Raw genomic sequence first — 27361 nt, 5'->3', positions numbered from 1 at the left:
CCTGGAGACAGATATACAGGTAAGGTACAACCTGTCACTGAGAGACAGTGTCCTGGAGACAGCTATAAAGGTAAGGTACAACCTGTCACTGAGAGACAGTGTCCTGGAGACAGGTATCAAGGTAAGGTATAACCTTTCACTGAGAGACAGTGTCCTGGAGACAGATATAAAGGTAAGGTACAACCTGTCACTGAGAGACAGTGTCCTGGAGACTCCTATACAGGTAAGGTACAACCTGTCACTGAGAGACAGTGTCCTGGAGACAGGTATAAAGGTAAGGTATAACCTGTCACTGAGAGACAGTGTCCTGGAGACAGCTATAAAGGTAAGGTACAACCTGTCACTGAGAGACAGTGTCCCGGAGACAGGTATACAGGTAAGGTACAACCTGTCACTGAGAGACAGTGTCCCGGAGACAGGTATACAGGTAAGGTACAACCTGTCACTGAGACACAGTGTCCCGGAGACAGGTATACAGGTAAGGTACAACCTGTCACTGAGAGACAGTGTCCTGGAGACAGGTATAAAGGTAAGGTATAACCTGTCACTGAGAGACAGTGTCCTGGAGACAGCTATAAAGGTAAGGTACAACCTGTCACTGAGAGACAGTGTCCCGGAGACAGGTATACAGGTAAGGTACAACCTGTCACTGAGAGACAGTGTCCTGGAGACAGGTATAAAGGTAAGGTATAACCTGTCACTGAGAGGCAGTGTCCTGGAGACAGCTATAAAGGTAAGGTACAACCTGTCACTGAGAGACAGTGTCCCGGAGACAGGTATACAGGTAAGGTACAACCTGTCACTGAGAGACAGTGTCCTGGAGACAGCTATACAGGTAAGGTATAACCTGTCACGAGACTTATATTCGCAGTTGCCCCTGTCGGCGGTATTAAATTTCCTAAATCACCGTCTTGTGATCATTCTGTATGAAACACTTCCATAAATTTGTTTTTATAAATATATATTTGCTGGATATTTATTTTCGTGTTATATCTAAGGACCGCGAATGTAGCGAAATTTAATTGCCGCAATCATTACATATTATACAGTATTCTCTCATATCTCGCCATGTTGGATAGAGTTTGCCCATGTAAGATAGCTATGTAAGATAAATCTATCTTACATAGCATTTCACGCGCGCGGATTAATCTGCGTTCAAGGGGGACAACTCTCACAACGTCGTCTGCTTGTGTTCACATCCGACAGTCCTTATCGTCGGTGTCGGTTTTGAAACGTTGGACTTAACTATAAAAATACATACATTCTTAGATAAATATATATCATATCAGCAGTAAATCAATAGGGCTACACGGTTAAACGATTAGACATTTCATCTGAGCGAACATATAACTCCGTTACTGTAACAAACAGTTAGACTACGCCTAACGTTACAGGCCTGTTGTAACAGTTACAGTACAATACAGACTTGCCTACCCGACAGATTTGTCATTTGTCATTAAAAACATGTAAACACACACAATCACCTGGCAATGACAGGAAGTAAAATAAAAGCCATACATAAAAAAATATAAAAAAGAAAATGTCAAACGTCACAACCTATGAAATGGTTCCGTTTGCGTCAGCAGGGGGCCCTGGAATTTGTTTACTCTACTGTACGGTACTGTCAGTAACTGTTAGGCCTACTCAGTAACCTGTGTATTTGGAAGTTGGGAATTGGCTCTTAAATGAACGAACATTCGGTAAAAATGACACCCCTCGATGTTCATATAAAAAATATTTATTTCAATTGTAACTCAGAGTCTATATTTGTGTAGAGTAACCATGAAAACTAACTGCCACCCTAGCCTTTCAATATGATCATCGTTAGCCTATCGACTGACCTACCTTCGTCATTCCATCAAGACAACCGGTTAAACACATATAATCCTATGTCACAGAAAAGATCGAATACTCGTATAGAGTCACTGTTCGCTGGTTCACACACGAAGTTGCCAAAATCACAGTGAATTTAAAATTACCAGCCACGAAACATCGCCGCGTCATGGCGATCGAGATCGACATCACTCTCATTGAACTATGAATGGAATTCCAATGACAGTCGTGACGTCATGCAGTGACGTAGTATTTTATAAAAAAAAATTTGACTTGACATTTAAAAGTACAGTGTGTTCTGTGAAATGATTAAATATGTCGAGGTGCAAATCAAATTATATGTGAAGTTGGGAAACTCATTTCAGCGTTGGCTTTCAGTATTGTTGATAGAACTTCTTTTTCTCGGATGTTGACAATTTGATCACGGCCACGTAAAAGTCGGTCAAGTTACGGTAATTTTTATCGGCGAATTGTTCATTCGTTCATCACTTAACCACAAAATGAATGAAATTTGTGTGCAAACACTGTTTGCTAAAAATAGGGTATGATCTTTCAGAATATCACAAGTATATTTAGTAAAAACGTCAAATAAAGAAATTAAAAAATTGAAGAAAATGGATGGCTGAGGGACACTTTCGCCAGAAATTCGGTAATGATATGAGAGAAAAAGACTCTTTCATTATGTGTGTATGTAGGATAGGGATATTCCACCCTCGGGATCACAAAATGTGGTAAAACCCTCGGCAAGCCTCGGGTTTCACCACATTTTGTGACCCCTCGGGTGGAATGTCCCTATCCTACATATACACATATGAAAGAGTCTTATATTCTACAACTCATGTTAGTTTGTATTTTAATTTTAATGGACTGTTCGACTCTGTTTTAATATCCAATGAGCTCATGTCATTGTGTTTTGTTATTTTAATAATGTTATATCATTACAATTCATTATCATTATAAAACATTATGGTAAATATTGTAAAATGATTTTCATATGTCACAACCAGTATTGAATTATAGGAGTGTAGCCGAAAAGACCTGTCGATTTTATTGCAATTTTCAATCATTTATTTTATTTTTATTTATTCACACTAATTTGTCTGGCGAAAGCGATAGATTACAAAAATGTCAAACATAAAATTCAATACACGTGGTTACATACGAAAGTCTAGAAAACTTTTCACAATTACATGATCATAATTATGGGCATATATAATTACAAACATTAACGCTGTGAAATAAAGAAGCAAACCTATTTCTTATTTGGTCTTTAAACAACAATCGTCTTCCAGATATAAGATATCACATACTTTTGTAAGTTACTGTCTCTGTTAAAGAGTAGAACGTGGTATTATCATCATGTCCATATACTGTATAACTGGTTATTTTAGCGAGGTGCAAAGTTTAGCTTATTAAGAACTAGTTTTGAAACGCTTGGATATGAAAAGCTAAATGTTTCCCCACCTATAGAGTGTTTAATGTTCTTACTTGTTTGGGGTTGACTTAGTCTGAATACACAAATTGACGAGTGGGTACCCAACACTTTCCCGACCAAAATGGTATAGTGATTGGCTTTGACTGTTGTTTTGTCTGATATCAAAAATATGTATTTTTTGCTCTGTGTCCCATGGCAAGGAAAAACTTACTCCACTCCTTTTCCATACAATGTATAAATAATACCTTAAATGCTGCGAGCTTTTTTTGCTTTATATACGTACAGATGACAATGACACAGAATCATGGCAAAATATTTGGGCTCACCTCTGTGGGTGGACTTCAATATTATTTTCTTAAAATGAACTTAAAAACACATCATTACACATATAAAAAGCAAAGGTGAGCGGCAAAATTATGCCAAAATGACCGATATGTTCGCAAATCGGTCATCCGCTACTCTTTTTTTTTATCATTCATAATTTATGTTAGAAATTTTAAAAATAGATTTGCATTCTCTTCATCTTTTATTGCTTATTAATGAAAATAAGGTACTAAACATAAGTATCCGCTAAAATAAGAATTTCATGTTGGACAGCCGCGAGAATTAACACGCTGAAATTAAATCCTTTTACTTTGATGTCAAAAAGCTAATTTTTACACTCGCTGAAATAGCCCGTTATGCAACAAAGCAACACCTAAGTAGTAACCCACTTACTACGTACATATCAAAATACTGTTTATACCAGTTTATTGGTCCCATTGATGCCAAACGTTTGATGTCATTAACTGTCCTGTAATGATCGTTTTCTTTTCGTATGATATTCTAATGTTGATTTTGGTGTTTAATGAAATCTTGTTCTTTTTATCAATCAGGAGGACAAAAAACTAGGATTCATTCCATTTTACGTGAGTAACACCTATTATTTCTGACTAAATGTATTAAACTCTGATAGCTCTTAACTGGAAGTAATTATTCATTTCCTACACTTTTGTTATAATCATAATTGATTACCTCGGGATTTTTTTTTTTTGGGGGGGGGGGGTAGCTGGATTTTTCTCATGACCCCAATGGCTTCAAGATAACGAGTATATGTATATATATTTTTCTACAATTCTGTATCCTTAATTAATTACAATTAATTTACAATTCAGTGCTAAAGACAGTTTTAACATTAAACCGTTTATATTTTGCTGCTCGAACACACGAATTAAAAGTTCTGAATGGAAATATCTTACAAATTAGTCTCTAAATGGAAGGATTTTACAAAATAAATTTGTGAATGGATTATCTTATCTTTAAGTTGGAAAATCCCTGAGAAGAAGTAATTGCAAAACAACAAATATACACATATTTAAGACTCAAATTACCATTGAAATGTCGAGAAATCATATACATGTATATCAATCATATTGCACTTACTCAGATTCAGAATTTATTCAACACGCTCTATTTATAGTGATTTGAAGATGTGATATCGGAATGGCCTGGTAATGTCCAGTTTCTGTTCTCGTTAGGTATGTGCCACCCTGGGCACCACTGCTTGCTGCTCCTTTGACAACGTGGCCGAGCTGGGAGAGGTGTGTGTCCGAGAAAACATCTGGCTGCACGTGGATGCAGCATACGCTGGGAACGCCCTCATCTGTCCGGAGTTCCAGTACCTAATAAAAGGAGCAGAGGTACGCGAACTATAGATAAAAATATGATATCAAATAAGATTAATTTTAAGGATTGAATCTTGCCTTTTATTGCTGTCATGGTATTGTGACGAATTCAAGGCAGTTTATGTTAAGTTTGTCTTCAGATAAACTCAGTTCATCACTCCATAAACTCCACAAAACAAAATTCAGTCTTTATATCAGTTCAGCACACTTGTTATATACTTCGGTGGAACAAAATATCACTACATGGTGACACAATAATACATATATTCTAATGTTTAAGAGTTGATACAACGCATTGTTTTGTATTATGATATCTATCATGTGCAAAACTAATATTTTTGATTATATCAAATGAACTTGTGTTTTGTTTGTTTCAGAATTTGACATCTTTCAGTTGTAACCCTAACAAATGGATGCTTGTGAACTTCGACTGCTCCCTTTTATGGTAAGTACTGATAGTTGAATGACAAGCAAATGTCAAAATAGATATATGAACTTCGACTGTTCGTTACTATGGTAAATATCTGCCAATGAATGCAAATGCCTAATATCAAAGTAACGCGAATCCAACTATCACTACTATGATAAGTATTTCCATAATGAATGCAAATACCAATGTAGATTTGTCTGTGGTAACTGTGTTAAATATTGAACAAAAAGGCCAAATACAAGTATCATTTATAGATATGTAAACTTCAGCTGTTCGCTATTTTGATAAATATTGTTCAGTAAATTACAGGCAAATGTCCATTTGTATGTGAAACAAAACATTGTAACTAATATTATTAAATGTGACTCAATGTATCATAAATAGCATTATAATTATATCAATTATTATGACGAATGTTAGTAAAAATCACCAATTGCCAATGGACGAGACCATTTTTTTGTATAGAACACGCCAAGGTCTTCACGAGTTATCTCCTCTTAAACGAAAACTTTAAAAATGTACATTGCAGGGTTCGAGATAGACTTTTGCTGACGTCATCAATGACTGTAGATCCATTATATTTACAACACAAACACGAGGGTTCGTATATACACGTGTATCATACAAAAAAGTATTGTCGATTAATTTCCGTTTGATATCAATTTTTTAAGGGCGCAAGCATTCGTATCTTGATTTTTATGAAAAACGGAAAAAGGTTTAAAAACTCTTTTGTTACAATTTCCAGGAATGTATACGGATATCAAAGTGAAAAGTGTTTTTTCTCTGTCAGGCTTTCAGCCTTACCTATAAACGGAACAGAGCTGTCACACCATACATATCTTTCTCGGTCAACATATGTCTATTGTTTCTTATCTGTCAAACCAGTTTAGTACCTGACAGTCAAAGCTGTGTATTACGGCAATAATTTAGCGATTACAACTAGTTAATCCGCACCTTAATTGTTCGTGTTTTTGTTTCAGACCAAACTATAGATCTACGGGTATGTATATGACCAAATAATATCACACATTCATCATAAATAAATGAAAATATATCTATATTTAGCAATAATGTTAATACAGTTTTATCAACTGATACCCGAAATTTCCTCGATTGGAAGTATGGAGGGAGAAGATGATGTTTAGGTGATGGATGATCTATAAACTAGTACTACAATTATCTGGTACATATAACATACTTTATAGAACATGTTATATACAACATACTATAAATAGCATACTATATACTATATACAAACAATATACTATATACAATATACTATATACAACATATTATAATTATACAATATACTATAACTACATATAACATACTATATACAACACACAACATACAATGTATTATATACAATATATATAACATAATATATATACTACATGTATATACAATACAGTGTCTAAAATATCAAGGAAATATTAATTATGTTTATTTTCATTGATGGATCATTTGTTAACTTGTTTATTAATTTTGCAATCAAGTATTAAATTCTACAGACATTTTGGAATGTAAACGAGTGTTCGATTCTCTGTGTGGTTAGACATGTTGTTTATATTCCAGCATTGGGGGATCCCATTAAGTAGAAGATTCCGAGCTCTAAAACTTTGGTTTGTGATCAGGTCATACGGTGTGACAGGACTTCAGGCCTATATCAGGAAGGTATGCGATATTAATCTGTAATGTAAATACCAATTTTGTACCACAGAATATCAGGTATATATCCAGAGGGTACAGAAATGAATATGTTATGGTACGATAAGTTCTGTACCACATTGCGTATCAGGTATATATAAGGAAGGTAGATAAACTTAATCTGTTATGTAAAACCAAGTTTTGTACCACAGAACACTAAGTCTATAAAGGAAGTTAAGTAAAATGAATTTGTAATCTAATGTCTATACCACATGACTCTACAATGTAATGTCGAGATTTGAGGAACATACTGTTATATAAAGAGAGGTAATCTGTGATGCAGTGCCGATATTCAGGCCCATTTTTAATATTTTCTGCCGTTTGAAATCCTCGAGAGGTTCTCTTTGCTACATAATTTCAAGTGTATGTATGGATAATGAATCGGTAATGGATTTCAAGTTGTGTACTACAGGTATATAACTTCAAGTATTTATAAGGAAGGGGATATGAACCAAAACAAATATATAATACTCCAATTTTCATATAATATGTGGTTGTCAAGAAAATAATCTGTAAATGTGATTTTCTTTATATGAAAAGCAATATTTCTATAAGGTTTACCAGGTTTTTTCTTTCTGTTGCAGCATATCAAACTTGCTAAGCTGTTTGAAACTTATGTGAAGAATGATGCCAGGTTTGAAGTATCGGCGCCTGTTCATATGGGACTTGTTTGCTTCCGACTGAAGGTATTGACCGAATGGCAGGATTAACTATTATTGTTATACAACCATATACAAACATCAAACATGATTACTAACTCCCTGTCATATTATAACTGCTGTTATTTTGAATTTTTATTTATAATTTTTTTTTTGTATTTCAAGGGACCCAACTCACTCACAAAGAAGTTAAACAGACTCATCAATGAATCTGGTCAGCTACACATGGTTCCTGCTTTGATCAACAAGAACTACGTCATTCGCTTTGCTCTTTGTGCTGAGAACGCTAATGACAACGACATTGAGTTTGCTTGGAAAACTATATCGGCCATAGCGTCGACACTTTTAGCCAGACCATATGTGGAGAAATCTGTAAGTGAGTTTAGGACATCTGAATCAGACGAAGAGGAGAAGTCGGAGGAATTGTCTGAGGAAGACGAAGAGGGAGACAATGCTTTCATGGAATTTGACAATGATATTATATTTGACGAGTCTAGTACCAGGATGAGAAGTGTAATGTTCCGGCGCAGCACGTTCCAGCGGATGATATCTGACCCAAAGTGTTACGACCCGAAGGCCAGGGGGTTCTCACGTGGAAGTCGACGAAGGTTCATGAGCGAGTCTTGTAGTAAACGGAACCCGCTGTCGTTTGATGAACCGATATTTAATTTTTGATTGTAAACTGATCATCAATCATAATAGGATAACTTGACCCTGGATTCCGTGCAAGGACGAATATATCTAAGTACCAAATGTCACTGTTTAAGGCGAGGAATTAATCACTTATTGATGAATCTTTATTTAATTCAGATCGTCACTAGCACTGTGTTTAGGCTAGCGCGAATATATGACGTCACGCTGTAAACTTATCACGGCTTGCCATTGCAGAAACATCTTCTCTAGCCAAGGCTTCTGATTACGTTTCACTCCACGTGGAGTGAAACGTAATCAGAAGCCTTGGCTAGCGAAGATGTTGCAGAAACGGACTACTTTGCAAATGAAAGTGACTGATCTAGTAGCATCTTCTGAAATTAACCTGTGCAAAATTGTGAACGTTATGAAATAGTACGTTCTTGGGGAAATCAATGTCCCCTTCTTTACCAAGTATATGCCACAACTACGATCTCGCCATGGAATATATCTGATAGACTCTAAAACACTACTAGCAACAATATCTGGTAGTCTAACAATGAGCAAGTACTTTTTAGGTCACCTGAGACGAGGTTACCTATTCTGATCCCATTTTGTCCGTCGTTTTGATTCATCCATGGTCAGTTGTGCATCGTATACGATTTGTATAAAATTGACTGAAATTCAAAACATTCTCAATACCTAGATGTCGTAGAATCAAATACTCTTCATATATGGAATGATCTTAAAGTGCTTTACCATAATTGTGAATTGCATGACCTTGGAGTCTCACGTTTGCCCCTCGGAAAGGGATACATTTTACTATAGTTCATAAAAGGGAATTCACATTTTGAGCATCATCTGTTAATTTGCCATTGAACATAATTCAAACTTGTTTAGAATTATCAGTATGGAAAAGCAGTTTGATGGTATGCACATATTAGTTTTTGACTAACCCCCAGGTGTTCATGGGCGAAGCCAGGATACTGAAATACATTCTTAGATGACTCAGGGTGAATGTTATGGTCCATGAACCTCTTGTTTACAAAATGTGTTGCTATGCAAGATGTTTTGTATTGACTGGAAAGGACATCGGACAAATATTTCTGGTGTCTTTTCCCCGTCAAATGTTCTATTGCAAACAATAACTTCATAAACTATGAAGAAAATCATTACAAGGACAAGTATCTTGTAACTGTGTAACTCGTTTAAGAGTAAATGTGGATAGTCATGTTGGTGTACCAATATTCGCTCGAAAGGTGATATTGTATATTGAAGATAACATTACTTTATCATGTTTAAGATTTATGATCCGGTTGTATTGAATTATGTTTTATCAGGTTATTATTTAATATTTATGATGTAAGATTATTTGAACGTACATTGTATATTTCAATATGAATCATCTTTATATGATTTAATAGCATTAGAATATGTTATTATTGTAGCAGAACGGGACTTGAGCTTGGGTTCGAGTCAAGGTCTGGTCGTTGTATTTTTCCTCTCCTGTTACATTTGTCGCCTAAAATGTTCCAAATGAATTATAAGCATGAAAGAGTTGTCATAATCTGCAAAAAATAATACGTAAGGTGACTGAATATAGTGTACTACTCCATTGGCATATATGTCGTCCTCAACTTAAAGGTAGAGTATGACACTTGTACTCCATATAGTACGCCAACATAAATATTCAGTATCATCAAATAAAAAAACGGAATGCTAAAGATATCAATAAATGTCCGGTGTTGATCAGTAATTGACAAAACACTTTTGTATAAAAAATTTGCTGAATTTATCGCAAATTTGACTGGCCGACTAACGTTTGGTTTGAACTGGACTAGACTAAACACCGATGGTCAGGCTTATAAAATGATTGGAGCGTCCTCTAGATTCCGGGGGTTCAAGGTTCGAGTCCTGGACTGGTCGTTTTATGTAACATTATATAGGTATTTGTGTAGACTTTATTTACTTACTCTTGCATATGTTTGTATGCAGAATAGAGAACTGTTTTCTAACCCACAGATTGTCTAATTCTCTTTTTTTCGCGAACTGTTACCAGAGGACCATAGATTGTTGTAGGATCATGATATTTTTCAGAGACATTTATAATCCACGTTGTCAGGAGTTCAATCAAAAAGACTCAGTTAGTTAGATAAAACGTGTTCGCAAGAAGTAGAGCAATATCACTATGTCGTGCTAGCGTTAACTGACTTTAATGTCTGTTTCATTCTGTTGGGAGGACAAACGATATTCATAGAACTACAGATTATTTCCATATAAATATACGTTTCCTATTTGAGTAATGAACAATGTAAACTAAAACTCCAAAAGATAAATTCCTTAGTTTGCTATAAAGAGTTTGTACGAAACTGTATTGAGGAAATTAACGTCAAACCAACTTATTTTGAACAACTCCAAAGTTAAGATTCCTGATTCTCATATTCAGTGACTCCAGCGTCATTAATGACACGTTGTTTGCTATATGTCTGTTGTTCTTAAATGGTGTCGTATATTGTCTTAATCCTGACGTCATATTGTGTTATATCAAATGACAGAGCGACAGGGAATAATCTTGTGATAAAGTATAATTAAGGATTAACTTGATAATTCTTCTTATTTTGTGGCGTTTAACGGAGTTTACTTTAAGTAAACCGGAAAGCAGTTGCAGATTATGAGAGCACCCTCCGGATATTTTTTGTGTAATGGCTCCATAACTGAAAATGTATTTAAGTTAAATCTTTTAATTTCAACCTAATGTCCATATGTTTAATTTGTAATTCATGTGAAAATCTACTTTTATTGATGGACTCTTTTCTCTTAGAAATTATCACGCTGTTGTATCAGCCAATCAAACGTGACTTACAAACCAATGGAAATGTTTGTTACAACATAATTGAATTATTCAATAATCCATACGACTTGGCTATGTCAAGTTAACTGATGTTCTGATGCGGCAGTCATATAAATATATTTCAGTATTCATCAATGATGAGTATACTATTATGATAGTCTGTCTCTATGACAACAAATCTTAGTATTGATGTAGTATGTGTATTGACAGTGGTGTCTGGATGTTGTTATTATGTTTTAGAATTAAAAGTATGTTAAAAGTGTCTCAGGGTGTCTATTTACTTACAAAATATCTGGACCTCTGACCGATGATTAATAATTCTGTTGAATAATCATACAAATCTTTATTAAGATAAATCCATACAAAAAACAAACAATAGTCTGTTAATATATACAAGTTATTATTCCATATTTGACAGTTAAATATCATACGTTGGACACCCCATGTATCGTGTACAACACTGCATGCGTCTTTAGGTATCGTTTGAGTCACGTGTTTAAATATCGAAGGCGTCCAGTATATTCATGAAAATGAGTGTTTGGAGTACATTTCCAGTTGTTCCAAGTGAGCAGTTTCATCAACTGTTAAATGGCACTGAAAACATAAAATGAATATACATGTATACAACATATCTTAAAAGAAATAGGCAATGTAAATCTTATAGAATTATGGCACTTTGTTTTGATAATATCTATAGAAACAAAGTGACACAACTGTTTTACTACATTTCGGTATCAAAACCAGAGAACCGAATGTCAAATGTATGATTCCATGCCATTCAATGGTATCTTATTCCGTAATATTCACAACAGAGTCATAAATAACGCATCATTGGCAAAATATCGTATTGCACTGTCCCATAATTCGGTGAACACGTGTCTGATTAGCTGAAATTACGCGACATCACACAACATTCGCACGAGCGTGCAGTACGGTGTTATTTCTGTCGCAGTGTGTAATACGATGTTAGATGGAATAACATGACTGAATGTAGAGCAATCAGTATCTGATAAAAAACTGAAAATGCAATAAAACTGAAAATTTCTAAAAAAAAAAAAAAATACCACTAAAATATGTACATTTACAATAATGAACCACGTAAGAAGTTTGGATCGACCAGCCCATATAAAGTGTACAGTCCTTTTGTACATCTGTCCGAACTTGTAAACCGTACCTGATGTGTGAAGATAATATGATGATCAAGGCCTCTGGTAACAGCACACACCTCCTGTCCTACCGCAGCTGAAATAATCAAAGTCGAAGTTCATACAGTTTTGGCGGATGTAATGCATAGGATTTGCTACCATTCTTCGGGGTGGTGCCGGGGTGGCCGGAGGAGCGGTCGCGCCGGGTTTTCCAGGGGTTTTCGGTGCTCCGTGACCCCCAGCATGATGTCCACGGGCTCCATGGGCTCTAGGAGCTGGCTGAGGTGGAGCGGTCGGAGCTCCGCCTTCCATTTCAACTTCTGGTTGCTCACCACCGGCGCCACCTGCGGATGCTGGTGGTGGGTACATATCTAAACAATATCCTCCCTCTGTTTGGCAACCGTATCTTTGTTCTGGAATTATAACGATAAATGAAATGATTTGTTGGAATCAATATAGATAATACAGACTATTGATAAGTTTTAATGAATATACACATAAGAACTATACTTTTAATCTGTCATTTACTATTTCTGCGGATACTTTTATATCATTCCCGACGATTAGCTGTTTCTTCAACTTTACATATAACCTGTATAATACTCCTTGTAAATCAGCTTGGATCTTGTCCATTGGTGTTTTGTATAATCTTATAAGTATACAGTCAAAAACAATTCATAATATCAACGTGATATTTTATACATTTATTTGGCACTGTTTAGTGATTTCATTAAAGCTATTTTTTTTTATCAAATATCCAGAATATGTACATCTTAAACAGGTTTAAAATATATATATTATTTAGCAATTTTAACTTCCATACAACCGCGATCTATAAGCATAAATATGCTATTTCAACTCGTCGATAACTATATAATATTATAACCAGGATATAAACAATAAGATGATATTTTAACTTGTCACTAACTATATAATATTATAACCAGGATCTAAACAATAAGGTTATATTTTAACTTGTCACTAGCTATATAATATTATAACCAGGATATAAACAATAAGATGATATTTTAACTTGTCACTAACTTATAACCAGGATATAAACAATAAGGTTATATTTTAACTTGTCACTAACTTATAACCAGGATCTAAACAATAATGTGATATTTTAACTTGTCACTAACTATATAATATTATAACCAGGATATAAACAATAAGATTATATTTTAACTTGTCACTAACTATTTAATATTATAACAAGGATCTAAACAATAAGGTGATATTTTAACTTGTCACTAACGACTTTATAACCACGACCATTACATTGATATTGTGTTTTAACTTCTCACTAACGACTCTATAAACTAAACATTATGAGAACTGTTACCATTCTTACTTCACACAGCTCCAACTGTCCATCAGCAGTGACCTTTATAGATGATGACTACTGACATTATATACTTTGACACAAGACGTATATTAATGTCACAATTTTATTTGATTCATGGTCATCTTATGTGGAAACTTATCATTTAGTAACAACATATGACAACTTTAAGTAACTATTAAGAAGAAAAAGTCCTTTATAGATTTGCTTATAATCTAATCTTGCTTGCAACAAGCATTTCCATTGGCTTATATATTGGCTTTATATTATCAGCCCTTAACGTGAAGAATGACTGTTTGTAACGTCGCTTTTGATTGGCTGATACAGAGGCAGTTTGATTTTTAAGACAAAGGTTTCCTTCAATAAAGAAAGTTTTCACAAGAATTGTGTAAATTAAGCTATAACTTTCTTATGTTATGGAGACATGAGACGAAACCTTATTTTCCTCTAAATAAACAGCAAAACAGTTGATGACGTAAGTACACTCTGGTTTATAATTTATAATTTGTTACGTTATAAGCTGTTTCTTGTTTTTATCGACTGTTAATCATTTCAGAGTTTTTCTTTCAAATCGGCGGAGTAACATGAATCTACCTGTAATAAAACCATTTTGACAGAACATCCTAATATGATATCTATGTAATGTTACTAATTAATAGTTATATTTCGTCATCAATACTCACTGAAATGCAGTTGTGATTTCTGACTCCTTGTTAATCAGTTCGCGTGTTAATTATCTCCCCCTTTTAATGATCCCTTTATTTATCATTGTTTTATTGTCGCCCCTTTTATCGTCTCCCGTGTTTCTCATTAATATATTTTGCGTATTATTATACCTTTCGACAGTAGAAGATTACTGAATTCAAAAGTGACAAGGTTTGCCAACACTCGAAATTGATCATTATCGAACAATATCAAATTAAGCTAAGTATAAGCTGGTACGTTTTGGGTTTTTTTTGTAAAAACCGAATATTACATATTTCGTTTCGGTCTTCTGTTCTTAAAGGTGACTTCATTCCCCATGCCATGTTTACCCACGTTAAGTCAACGTCTTACATATCGTCTTAGATAGCACACTTTACTCCCTAGGATAAATCATTCAGATGATAACGATTCAAACACCATGCATAACTATGTTAGGTCAACGCTTTGCACATCGCCTCAAACAACACTCGCTATAGCTTTACGTCATTCGTTCAGAAGACTATGATTTAGGAAAATTCAAGATATAAATGAGATACAAATATGTCTAATGATGGTTGATAGATTCACATTCTTTTAGTGTCGATATGACGTCATCATTTGTTATGTCACCCAGAATAGATTCTTAGCGACACTAAATACATTTAACAGAACATTAAGATGGTAAATCAAGATGGTCGACGGCAATTGAGTCATAGAATTGTATGCTACCAGTTGTATCATATTTACTGTAGTCCGGTTAGCTGATTTTCGTATTACAATAAGAAAAATCTTTATAAAGCGTATTTCTTGTCTTCATTCAGTCTTTTCAACAGTCCTTAAAGACTTAAAATGATTTTCGAGTTAATCCAACTTTGATGATTTACAGAAAGGTGTATTCTGTAAACATGCAAAATTGATCGGTTATATCATTTTAGTATTCCGTTCATTTATAATTTCGCCAAGATTAGTACGTTTACGTTAACGTTCATATCACGAAGGCAAGATTGATAAAAATTTTAATGTCTGAAAAAAATTACATTACCCACAATTCAGCATTTATCAAGATATAATAGATGTAATTATCAGGATTACCTGGTGTTTGGCAAGTCCCTAGGATAAATATCGTTTGCTTCCATTAAAAGACAACCTGGCCTGTCTATCTATATTGATGTAGGAAGCACATGTATCCAATATCAAACATATTAACCTTTTTATCAAAAGTCAGTAGGACAGATATAACCAATATTGATGTAACCTACCTTGGAAACTGTCGTAATAGTCATACATATCGAAAAATCCTAGACAGGGCGATATTAAAATCGCAAAGGCACATAGAAAACTACGTCCAAACGGAGACATCGTTATCAGAGTTAAAGTGATGCTGAGTTGACCGGTGTCATACGGCGTTTACTGACCAGCACGTTATGGCCAATCCTTATAGGTCATGAGATGTGTGGTCGTATTTATAAATCACTCACTTATTCCGCAGCAGTATCAAAGACCAAAATTAATGGACTGTATATTAGGGGGCAAGTTAACAAGTAGCAACAGAAACATAAGTTGAAAAGAATGTGTTTATTAATCTATTTTTAATTAACGATTTTTATCTATTTTCATATTTTTCAAGTAATCAAATGACCAAAAAACACGTTAAGCCCGAGATTGTATCTATATGAAATTTAACAAAATAAAGCTACAAGGTTTGGGCAGATGTCCCCTCGGTTACCTTGCCAGGTCATCACCTTTGATCACACACCATAACGCTGCACTGGGTCGTATATGATGTGATTTATTTAAACAAAATACAAGGTGACATTGCGGTGCACGAAGGACTGGTCAGTCTGTCATCACGTTTACTTATGACACGTTTTTATCTCAACTCACAAAGGGTGATAATCTTACTTCAAAACTACGGTTAAATAAGTTCAGAAAATATTTCATTTGGTAAAAATATTCCATTATATCATTCACACTATCTACCATTGGTACAGTGTACAATTCATTGTGTTGTAAAGACATTCGTAAAGTGTAAACGTGGTTATCTTACGCGAGGGTTAATTTTGCGTTATCATAATCCAAACCATATGCATGACTGTGATTTTCAGGGAATTCTTACTTCTTGCTATTTGTTACATGTTATATAATTGTACGTGTGATAAACTCTTACATGAACAACTGACATATGTGTGGTTAGCGCAGATTTCCCCCACGTTTACAGGATAGAATAGAAAACTACATTAAAATACTACAAAATTAATGGTCTTAACTGCTTGTTGATGTGGGGTAGAAAAAAAAAAGGAAAAATCAACGACATTTAGAAATAAAATCTTTGGAGTTTCATACTTTCCTAGAAAAACACATATGCTTGTGTTGAAAAGTATTGTATTACTTACCACTGAGTTATAGAAGGACGAAAAAAGCTGTAAGTTGCAGTTTATTTAGATTATGGCTCTAGAGTGTGCGTGTCTTTATCACTATTATTCAACCTTTCGGTAAGACCGCCAAAATTTCTTCCTTCGAAAAATACTACATTTTCAGTATTTACTGATTTTCTATAATAATTTGAAAATAACAACAGATGTGTATTGGTTTTTTTCTATAATTAGTGTTGATGACGTCAAAATTTAGTGTCATGCAGTCATTTTATTTATTTGATTAACTGTCACTTGTAGTAAAAAAAAAAAACTGTTGTGAGTACAAATCTGAAAAAACCGCCATCGAATCCTGAAGTAGATATACATTTACGCAAAAGCAGTTATTTTGTAAACTATCATATTCCATTGAAAAGTTTTACGCATACGTTGAAATATGGCAACTAGATGGTTCTAAAATAATAATGTATTACATATATATAAATCATTCTACCGCTACACAACATATATATAAATCAGTCTACCGCCACACAATCCTTAAACAAATATATAGAATAAAGGCGGAAACGCCACTAGGATAAACCCAAAATTATACCATTGATAACAACTATACACAGATATATAACTATAACGTACAACTACAAACTATACATTTTGCCAAATAGTGGTATGAAATTATTATACATATTTATATTGCTGGCATATTTGCAAAGCCCTGCAAGTTTGTCAGCAATAGCGATGCGTAGGACCGTTGGTCAAACTTATTGATTATATATGTTTACATTAAATGAAGTACAGCCAAGTTATTCAATGGTAACTGGTGTTGGTTTACTGTCACTTGGTTGTTACTAGTTTGTTAAGTTATTATTACATCAATCCGTGTTATCACTATCAGTTAATAATGGTGGTCACGTGACCCAATAATGTAATAGTCTCTCTGAACGTGTTGTAACCTCATTATACCGCAATGGAAGGATCTACAGCAAGCGGAATAACTACGAAATGGTATATAAATACTTCTATAATTACTAAAATAACAAAAACAGTTGTATACACAACACTTCTATAACTAAAGAAATAACAATAAAAATATACACACAATACTTTTATAACTACTGAAATATCAACACAAATGGTACACAATACTTATATAACTACAGAAATATCGATAAAAATGTAGACACAATACTTCTATATCAACTGAAATAAAAATAGAAATGGTACACAATACTTCTATAACTACTGAAATATCAATAAAAACGGTACACAGAATACTTCTATAACTAAATACTTCTGTAACTACTGAAATATCAATAGAAATGGTACACGATACTTCTATAACTCCTGAAATATCAATAAAAATGGTACACAAAATACTTCTATAACTAAATACTTCTGTAACTACTGAAATATCAATAAAAATGGTACACAAAATACTTCTATAACTAAATACTTCTGTAACTACTGAAATATCAATAGAAATGGTACACGATACTTCTATAACTCCTGAAATATCAATAAAAATGGTACACAAAATACTTCTATAACTAAATACTTCTGTAACTACTGAAATATCAATAAAAATGGTACACGATACTTCTATAACTACTGAAACAACTATGTAATGGTTCACACAATACACAAATGTACTTCTATAACTACTGAATCAACAATGAAAATGGTACACACAATACTTCTATAACTACTGAAATAATGATAAAAATGGTACATAATATTTCTATAACTACTGAAAAAACAATAAAAATGGTACACAATACTTCTATAACAGCTGAAATATCAATAGAAATGGTACACAGTACTTCTTTAACTCCTGAAATAATGATAAAAATGGTACAACGTACACACAATACTTCTATACTGAAAAAATAACAACAAAAATGGTACACACAATACTTATATAACTACTAGGGAAAAAACAATAAAAAACGTACACACAATACTTATATAACTACTAGAGAAAAAAACAATAAAAAAGGTACACACAATACTTCAATAATTACTGAAATAACAATAAAAATTGCACTTCCGCATCAAACGACAATGACCAATGTCCGTATTGTTTACTATGGGAGTATCTTCACTATCATTACCTCAGGGTGACCTTCACGTATATATACTATGGTCACTGAAGCATGACGAGAACATCTAATGTACAAGTGGACCGTGTTATTCATCTGACAAGTGTGTGTCCAAGCGGTAGGGAAATATAGGTTTCATCTCGCCTGACCACCAAACCCGGCGTATGACATCGGTCAGTGGACAATCCATCATAAACTAAGTCAGAGAAGAGGTGAATCATTAATACTACCGAGGTTATATCATAACTGTGTGTGTGGTATATGATTAGCATGGGTCTTATTTGTACATGGGTAACTATGGGCGTCCTTCCGGGCGAGATGTGGGGGCCTTTTACTCATATTTTCAAAAACGGAATTTCCCAGATACTAAATATGATATTTACATATTTACAAAAATGTATTTCTAAAAATATCCTTACAATATTCAAAATATACTGAAATATGGCTTTGATACACATAATGATGTATTTTTGACAAATATTGAGAACATACTGTGATATAGGTTTGTTACACTTATTTTGCTATATCAATGGAATTCTCCAATTATTCTGTTATATGAGTTTTGCATGTATTTTTGCTGAAAAAATCTCAATGACATACTAATAATCTTCTGGAATGACGGTTGGGGAGACGGGTTATTTTCTACAAAAACAGAGAAATTCTTTCATACAATCATGAAACCATATTAATCACTACAATTCGAATCACAATGCATAGACAATTGTGTATCAGGTTAACAGAATTATAATATCATACCGTATTATGATAAGATTTTATTGATTATTAAAAAATATATAATTTGTATATTATTATTATTATTTTTTTTTTTTTTAATATTTTTACATAATTAATGTACCCAATATACAACTTTGTAAAATCAGAGACGTAACTTTATGTTGAATTAAAATCCATTGAAAGAATCTACGATAAAACATTTTGTTATCTCCAGACTAACCAGGCGCTAGATATACAGTCTGAATATCTACGTCTTCAAACAAGTGTTTTGACATTTATTCTTGTCACAAAAAAAGAATTCTGGACATTCATTGTCTAACAGGTCCTATCTAAATAGTCAAAAGTCGTGTCCCATAAAAACCTCATACCAAAGATATGTATTATTGTGACAGAGTCTCTGACCGGTAGCCGCTGTAGCAGATTAAAAAAGGAATTCCTGTCGTTTAATAGTAGTTAAGCGATGTTTCTAACCATTCACGTAAAGTGTTTTATTATTCGGAGTGTACTGTTTGAATAAAAGAATGATTGCGACACATTTTTATATAGGTTCTAAGCAACTCTATCAAAACGAAAATAAATTAACTGTGACTAAAAACATAGCTGTTGTAAGATATAAGAAAGATTGTAAAAAAAGGAAGGGAAAAATCAACTTTGAATATAAATCATATGAATTTAATATTGGATAATATGAAATATCCACATTCAAATTCTGACATTTCTTCCATATAATTATTTCGAGTTTTATGGTCGCCTCCGATTTAGACTTTAGCATTACCGACGTGGCTATATATAGTACAGTTTAATTCATTTCGACTCCTGTGTATCTAACTCCCAATTCGTTTAGAAAGGTGTTGATATCGTGTTTATGTTTGTTGTTTATATCTTAAGTTACAACATATGTTGAACATTTAATATAAAATGACATTATAATGCTTATTGGTATCGCCATGGATCCAAAATGTGCAATTTCAGAAGTGAAGTCAGTGAAATCAAAATGGACCCAAATAAAACATAATGGGATGTGACTAACCTCATCAGCTAATAAAGAGGACTATGGACCGGTAGTGTCATTTATATAATGATGAATGCAATTCGTTCATAATTGAACTTGCTTTATTGAAGATCACCGACAATACAATCTTTCAGTATTCTAAAAAATAAACGTAACTCCACCTTAGGATTAATCATGGCTCATTGGATTATTTTTTATCATACACTGAGCCACACTTCGATGCGGAACAAGGCATCACCGAATACAACGTTAAATATATACTTAAGATTACCCAGTTTCTTCATTTACTGAACTGTGTTTATTCCCTAAGGAGGCTGATTGTATATTTACAAGGAGTTACTTCCCCTTCTTTATTATCCACCTTTTATCTACTAAGTTATGGGGCAAATTACTTATTAATGAACTTGACATATATAAAACTAAAAAGGACAATTTGTATATAATTTACATGTATACATCCACAACTAGTAGGTGCAATATTATTGATGCGAAAAAAGTATTGGGAAAATTAATGAATCAATGCGCAACCAGCATGTAACCACGCATGGAGATGTTAGCATTACTCCTTAGAAATTACGAAAAAGTGTCAACAATAAGCTTAAACCAAGCTTTCAACGACACCAAGACTGTGAAAAAAGACTGTGATTCTGTGATTCTGAAAGTGCCAATATTTTTGGTGATTTTAATACAATCCTTTTTCAAGCCTCAGCATTGAAGTATACATATATACTTTCATTGCTGTTTTTATTTTACAGTTGTAAAGAATGTTATGTGTTTTAAGGATGAAATCTGAAGTGTTTAAGTTTGGATCAGACATTGTATTTAAATAAGGTAGAAAACACTTTTTCCATTGAACTGTTGACCTAGGCTAGAGCTTTGCTCACCTGTTCTGTAGACGAAACTTTGTGTTTGTTGGAGGCGACAGACCGTGCAAGATATGACAGAATTATGTCAGACGGTTGGCGAAGCATGCATTTCATCTATTCTTACATTTGCAATTCTATGGAGGATAGTAGAAGGATCGGCAGGATACGACGTTATCGCCGTTATAGAACTGAATAAATGTGCCCAAAATACCTGCTAAATCGTAAGTTACTGTTACGAATTATACTGGAATAATTAAATACAGGTACATATTGAGTACTTGCAGACATGGAATAATATGAAAACGCACTTTCTAGTTTGAAATAGGATTTCTGACAACGAGTAAATACAGGACGCAACATAATATCCCTTTGTAGACATTGCCAACCACCTCATCTACATGTATATTCTTATATAAAATATTTACCAAGGAAGAATTTAAGCGTGCAACCAGACAAGATGAAACACGCCATCCAGCGATATATAATATAATTATCGGAGTTTGATGGAACAGAATTAGCCGATAATTATTTTCCTTCAGTGTCATATTTTAGAATAGGTGGCGTCGTGGTCGAGTAGCGCACGTGCTTGTGTACGTGATATGTGACTTTCTGGTCATTCAGCGATAGTCGCTCCGACAGTGCACGTGGGTTTTTGTTTTTAATTTAATATACATATATCTAAATAATATTCATTTAGGTGATTGGTTGAAAATTTACAATTAATAAAATTTGTATCGAATGAAATTAGTTGGGTTATCAGAAAATTGAGCTGTGCGCGTGAGTTGATAAATACTATTATTGTTATTCAAGTGTTGAGTCTTTCCTGTCAGAAGGTATGGTATTGGAGGGAAGCAGCTTTACTGTAGATAAAACCAGTACCATTTTAACACACTATACATTACATCTTGTTAACACACCACAACACAGTGTTAACATAAGAGACATAACACCGTTTTAACACACTAAACAAGACAACATACTTAGCCACATAACACCATGTTAATACACTAAACGATACACCGTGTTAATACACTAAACATAACACAGGATATGTCATAACCTTTACACACAACATATACCACAGCATCAGAACATAAAAATTCAACACATAAGACCAAACATAGCGTCAGCCCGCACAATATTTACATTGTCAACACCCAAGCTATGCCAAAGCGTCAATACAAAATAAAAACAAACAAGGAAATAAACAAGAAAGAAATCTATAACAAAAAAGGCCAACAAAAATACTACAGCGTCAGTAACCCCATAGGAAATAATAATCTAGAAAAAAAACCAAGGGGTGGGGGATTGTTTGCTTAAAGGATCTTTACACTAGGTTGGTATTATGGCAAACGAGTACGATCTCAAACAGTAGCTGTTAAGTTGGATGATATGTTAGCTAATTCATGTTTTCAGGAAATGACGTGTTTCTGTGGCAAAGACAGAGTGAAGTAATTAAGATGACAGATTTCGCAATTTTTTTTTTCGTGAGAGCATATCATTATTATCACACGTAATATAATTAAGCAACACTAACTGATGTGAAAAACTGTCTCGAGAGTCACGTTAATAGCTACAGCTGTAATGATTGGTGGTTGGTCCATGCATATGGTGCGAGGAAGGTGTGGCGTAAAATATCATTATGGTAGGATCCAGTTATTACTAACCTAATGCACTAACGCCCGACACAGGATATTTCGCTAACATATAATTAAAAGGCAAAATATGAGCAAAATGAAAGAAGTTATGGAGTATTGAATGTAACAAAAAAACGAAAAACGAGCACAAAACAGATATTCCAGTAACTAGATAATAATATAGTGTTTTGGAACGTTCGTCTTATGCTTGGTCGGTGACATCTGTAATATGGTATTTTGTTAAAATGAGAACAGAGGAATGATAATGGAGGCATTGTGGATATACACACCTGTGGATATACACCAGCATTGAACACGTCCAACGTTCAAATTACACAATGAAATAAGTCATCCCCAATAGGATGATAATGGCAAGAAAACTAGTTCTCGGTCAAACCTAAAAAAAAAGTGAACATCTATATTTCCCCATTAAAAATTCCATCGAAAATTGCCTTCCTTTGTGCTTCATGCAAACATTTCATTTCCGAACGTTGAGGTATATCTGTTACTTAGAAATATCACACTGTCAGTATGCCAGGTATGAAAGAGTATAAAACCAGGTATAAGCGTTTTATATTTAGTATTCAGAATAAATCGGACAAAGAATTATTCATCATAAAATCTGGTAACATTGTGTTTTATATCTAGAATAAAATCAGAAACAAAATGTAATATTTAGGATCAGTCTTGCTTTTAGTGTGAGATAGGTTTAACAGTATTTAAAAGTGTTACATTTAGTAGATTATCGGGTACAAAAGTTTTATATTTTGAATATATTTCTAATATAAAAGCTGGTACAAAAATCTTAATAGAAAGGGGGGAAATCGCAACATGTATAAAAAGTAAATATACATGTATAAACAGTAAATACTGCTGCATCTTGAGCACAAAGACTAAGTTTTTCAACTGCAATAACTGATCAAATAATATCTTTAATCAAACAAATAATAATCGTCCCAAATTACCGGTCCTTCCTTTGTCCAAAAACAGCAACATCTGTAATATCCAGTTTCAGTACAGTAGCAAGTCTAATTCGCTTCATTTGTCTCCATTTCTTGTATTTTGTTTTATCTATATTATCTTAAAATTGTAGGCAGTCCTTTTGGAAATCTACTTATATTGATGAACTATTTTTCCTAAAAAAATATTACGTTACATTATCAGCCAATAACTTTGCGTTACGGGTTCATAACATACAATTTTAAGCCAATGAAAACGTTTCCTATAAGCAAGATTAGATTATTTTCATTTATACTCTATAACGACGAACGTTATACTTGTATGCATCGCGTAATTATTTATCTCCATTAGAAGTATTCCAGTTCCTTATGCGATATGAAGTCAGACGTGTTTGATATGACATGGCGAGTTGTTCCGTTGGCACCACTTTAACTAATGGTGGTGGAGAAGACGGTTACTCTCACGGAACACATATTCTTATTCTCCTTGGATTTTTTCATGAGTCTCAATGTAAATCTACATTTTAATTTTTAGTTAAATGATTACTTTTGTATTCTTTGTTGTTTTATTATCCGTACATTTGCTTTAAACATATTTTATATGCTAAAATACAAATTGAATAAGATACAAGTTTTAAAAGATGATAACTTCTCTTCTTCCGTAGATAGGTATGTTGTTATTATGGGATATGATATGATTCGTTTGTATATTCTAGGGTATCTGTTCATGTTGAATCTTCCATTTACAATCTGAACATTTGATAAAGGAATGCAGGAACAAGGAGAAGGTAGATAAACCGCGCAATACATTGTTATATAATTATATACAAGAATGCAGAGCAAATTGCCACACACACAAAAACCAACACCTGACAGCAGACGGTACAGAAATGTATCTGATTAACACCAACAAATGAAAACAATTAATACTGTAAACATGGGTATTTTCGCGAGGCTTTAATTTCGCGATTTCGATAGGTAAACTATGCGGGGTTATTTCCGCGGTTTTGTTTTGTTTTTGTTTTTCACTTGTTCTATAGATATCACACACACAATAAAATGACACGCATGGGGAAATTTTCACAGCCGAATGGCCTTAGCATGTTTAGCATTAATTACTCTTTGCATAAATGTCCACGTTTAAAATAGAAATGATCGCTAATAAAAACAAACGTTACGTCCCAAATGTTAAATGTAATTTCTTCGGGATGAAATTATTTTTGTCAAAGCTCAAATTTTGGAGGTTGGTAAATTAGGAAGTATTAATTTTTGGTATGGTGTGAAATATACAATGGCCTATTGTTGTTTTCGATCGATTATAATTACTCTTTGTCGGAGATGTAACATCTTTAAATAAAAATAATATTCATTGACATCCTTATGCTAATTAGATAAATAGTATTATATTTTTTTAAATAAACATTACTTACCCATCATGGAGTTGTAATTATCGCCTCCTCCCATCGCCATCATGTTGAACATACCGCCCATCCCCATTCCTCCTCCCATCCCTCCTCCCATCCCTCCTCCCCCTGCTCCCATTCCTCCTCCCATTCCTCCTCCCATTCCGAACAAATCTCCGAAAAATCCATGACAGACACCGAACAGAATGGTAGAACAGAGACAGGTCACGGCTGAAAAGTACATGTTGATTGTATGGTAGCTCACTGTCTGTTCTATATTGGAAGTTTTCTGTGGGTCTGCGGTGTACACCATGTGACAACAACTTATATACCTGCATAGGGGTCTCGGCCTATTACGGTTCGCTATGGAGCTTGCCTGTTTCCCATTGGAGGAAGATCATATAGTTTTAACGTAATTCCTGGGTAAATGATTTATATAAAAAATGTTAATGTGAGCTTAGGAATGCATATAGCCTGGAACATAAATTACACCCAGTAGTTTAAATGCTTTCTTAATATTGTCACAATTACAAAAACTTGTTATGTCAATTATTAAAAAATAAATAAATAAATATAACTCAGTAGCAAACTATAAAAGCTAAATTTACTAGTTACATTGTAATTTTTGCACAACGAATTGTATACAATGAATGACATTGACAATGAATAAAATCTATGTGTGATTTGACAGTTCTGTTTAAACCTTATTGCTGCGAGTTGGGAGTTGAGAGTATAGCTCCTTTGAGGGATATTTTGATTGCATAATGGATTATTGGCAAGCAGAGTACCACACGGTTTGTCTTCGCCGAATCAAATATTCTTACGCATGCTCGAGGTAGGGATGATACCGCGTAAAATAACGTTATTGACGATACTATTTTACTGGATGTTAAAAGCAGATGATATCTAGAAATGCCAAAATTAGGATACAGTAACTTCGTTGCTCATTTTTCTTTCTTTCATTCCATTGATCTATTTTTCATGATCCATTCTTTCCTTGGAAATTGCTGAAATAGAGCCCTTTGAAAATAATAAAATGTATAGTATAAAAACTTAAATACCGCTCACATCCTGATTCAATGCGTTACCATCCAACAGAAACAAAACGTATTTCACATTGAATAATATTCTACAGAACTGGCCTAGTATGTGACACTCCATGATGGGACAGCCAGGACAACGTAATCATTAAAGATTTGATTGCGGGTGTCGTCCATAAATCAAAAGACGCTTATCCTTAAGGAGCACATGGTCTAAGTATCCTGGTACCACCCGGAATACCTGGTGTTATTCCCCTGTACCACCCGGAACATTTGGTGTTATTCTCATTTGCACCTATCAAGGGTCTTCATGCAGATATAGAAATAGAAACTTGCCTGAGACCATTTAAAACGTGCAAGAAGAATCAGACCAGGTGTTCCTGTAGTAAGCGTCTTCTGCTTCATCGACGACAAATGTTGGTCAAATCTGAGTTAATATCAAGGTCACATTCTCATATCCTCATATTACCAAGCTTCGAAACCTCAGAGTTCATATCGCACAAGGAAATAGACAACGAAATGAGATAATGATGTCGACCGTCAAGCGTTCTTGTGACCATCATCCATCTGTATCTCTAGAAAGCTTGTGTTGTTTACTGTCAGTAGTCAACATCTATCAGGGGAGTCGTGATAATGGGAACAAGCTCGTGAATATGGAATCTATGGGAAGTTGAAATCAATCACACTTATCGTATAACTTAGTTGTAAGGCGTTACTGCTGGTTAAGTTATAAGTAAAGACCAACGTAAGAAAACTTCTCTAGAGTTTCATAGTATTTTCCGTGTTTGGGAATGGAAATGAGACTTTATCTCGCTCTCAAACTTTCTCATTGTTGCAATGTCATAAATAGATAAC

At 34.0% G+C, this 27361-nt stretch overlaps 2 protein-coding genes across 4 annotated transcripts in view; one reads left to right on the top strand and one right to left on the bottom strand.

The window, feature by feature from the left end:
- The window catches only part of LOC117344578 (aromatic-L-amino-acid decarboxylase-like), a 44376-nt gene extending 32905 nt beyond the window's left edge, over positions 1-11471 (top strand). For all 3 annotated transcript variants that reach the window (XM_033907369.1, XM_033907370.1, XM_033907368.1), the window contains 8 exons: positions 4144-4176; positions 4786-4947; positions 5310-5377; positions 5892-5962; positions 6343-6362; positions 6938-7036; positions 7654-7755; positions 7894-11471. In XM_033907369.1, the coding sequence (XP_033763260.1) occupies positions 4144-4176; positions 4786-4947; positions 5310-5377; positions 5892-5962; positions 6343-6362; positions 6938-7036; positions 7654-7755; positions 7894-8403 (1065 nt within the window). In that variant the 3' untranslated portion in view covers positions 8404-11471. The remainder of the gene's footprint in view (positions 1-4143; positions 4177-4785; positions 4948-5309; positions 5378-5891; positions 5963-6342; positions 6363-6937; positions 7037-7653; positions 7756-7893) is intronic.
- A 119-nt stretch (positions 11472-11590) lies between these two features.
- LOC117344580 (keratin, type II cytoskeletal I-like) lies at positions 11591-25794 on the bottom strand. The gene is made up of 3 exons (XM_033907371.1): positions 25494-25794; positions 12384-12767; positions 11591-11803 (listed from the first exon to the last, which is right to left on the bottom strand). Exons 1-2 carry the CDS (start codon positions 25777-25779, stop codon positions 12409-12411), a joined length of 645 nt encoding a protein of 214 aa, XP_033763262.1. The 5' UTR covers positions 25780-25794; the 3' UTR covers positions 11591-11803; positions 12384-12408.
- Between the last annotated feature and the right edge of the window lie 1567 nt (positions 25795-27361).

Source organism: Pecten maximus, chromosome 16 (assembly GCF_902652985.1).
Source record: "Pecten maximus chromosome 16, xPecMax1.1, whole genome shotgun sequence".
NCBI classification, from domain to species: domain Eukaryota; kingdom Metazoa; phylum Mollusca; class Bivalvia; order Pectinida; family Pectinidae; genus Pecten; species Pecten maximus.
Note: the sequence above shows the minus strand (reverse complement) of the source record. Positions and strands in the feature narration are given on the sequence as shown.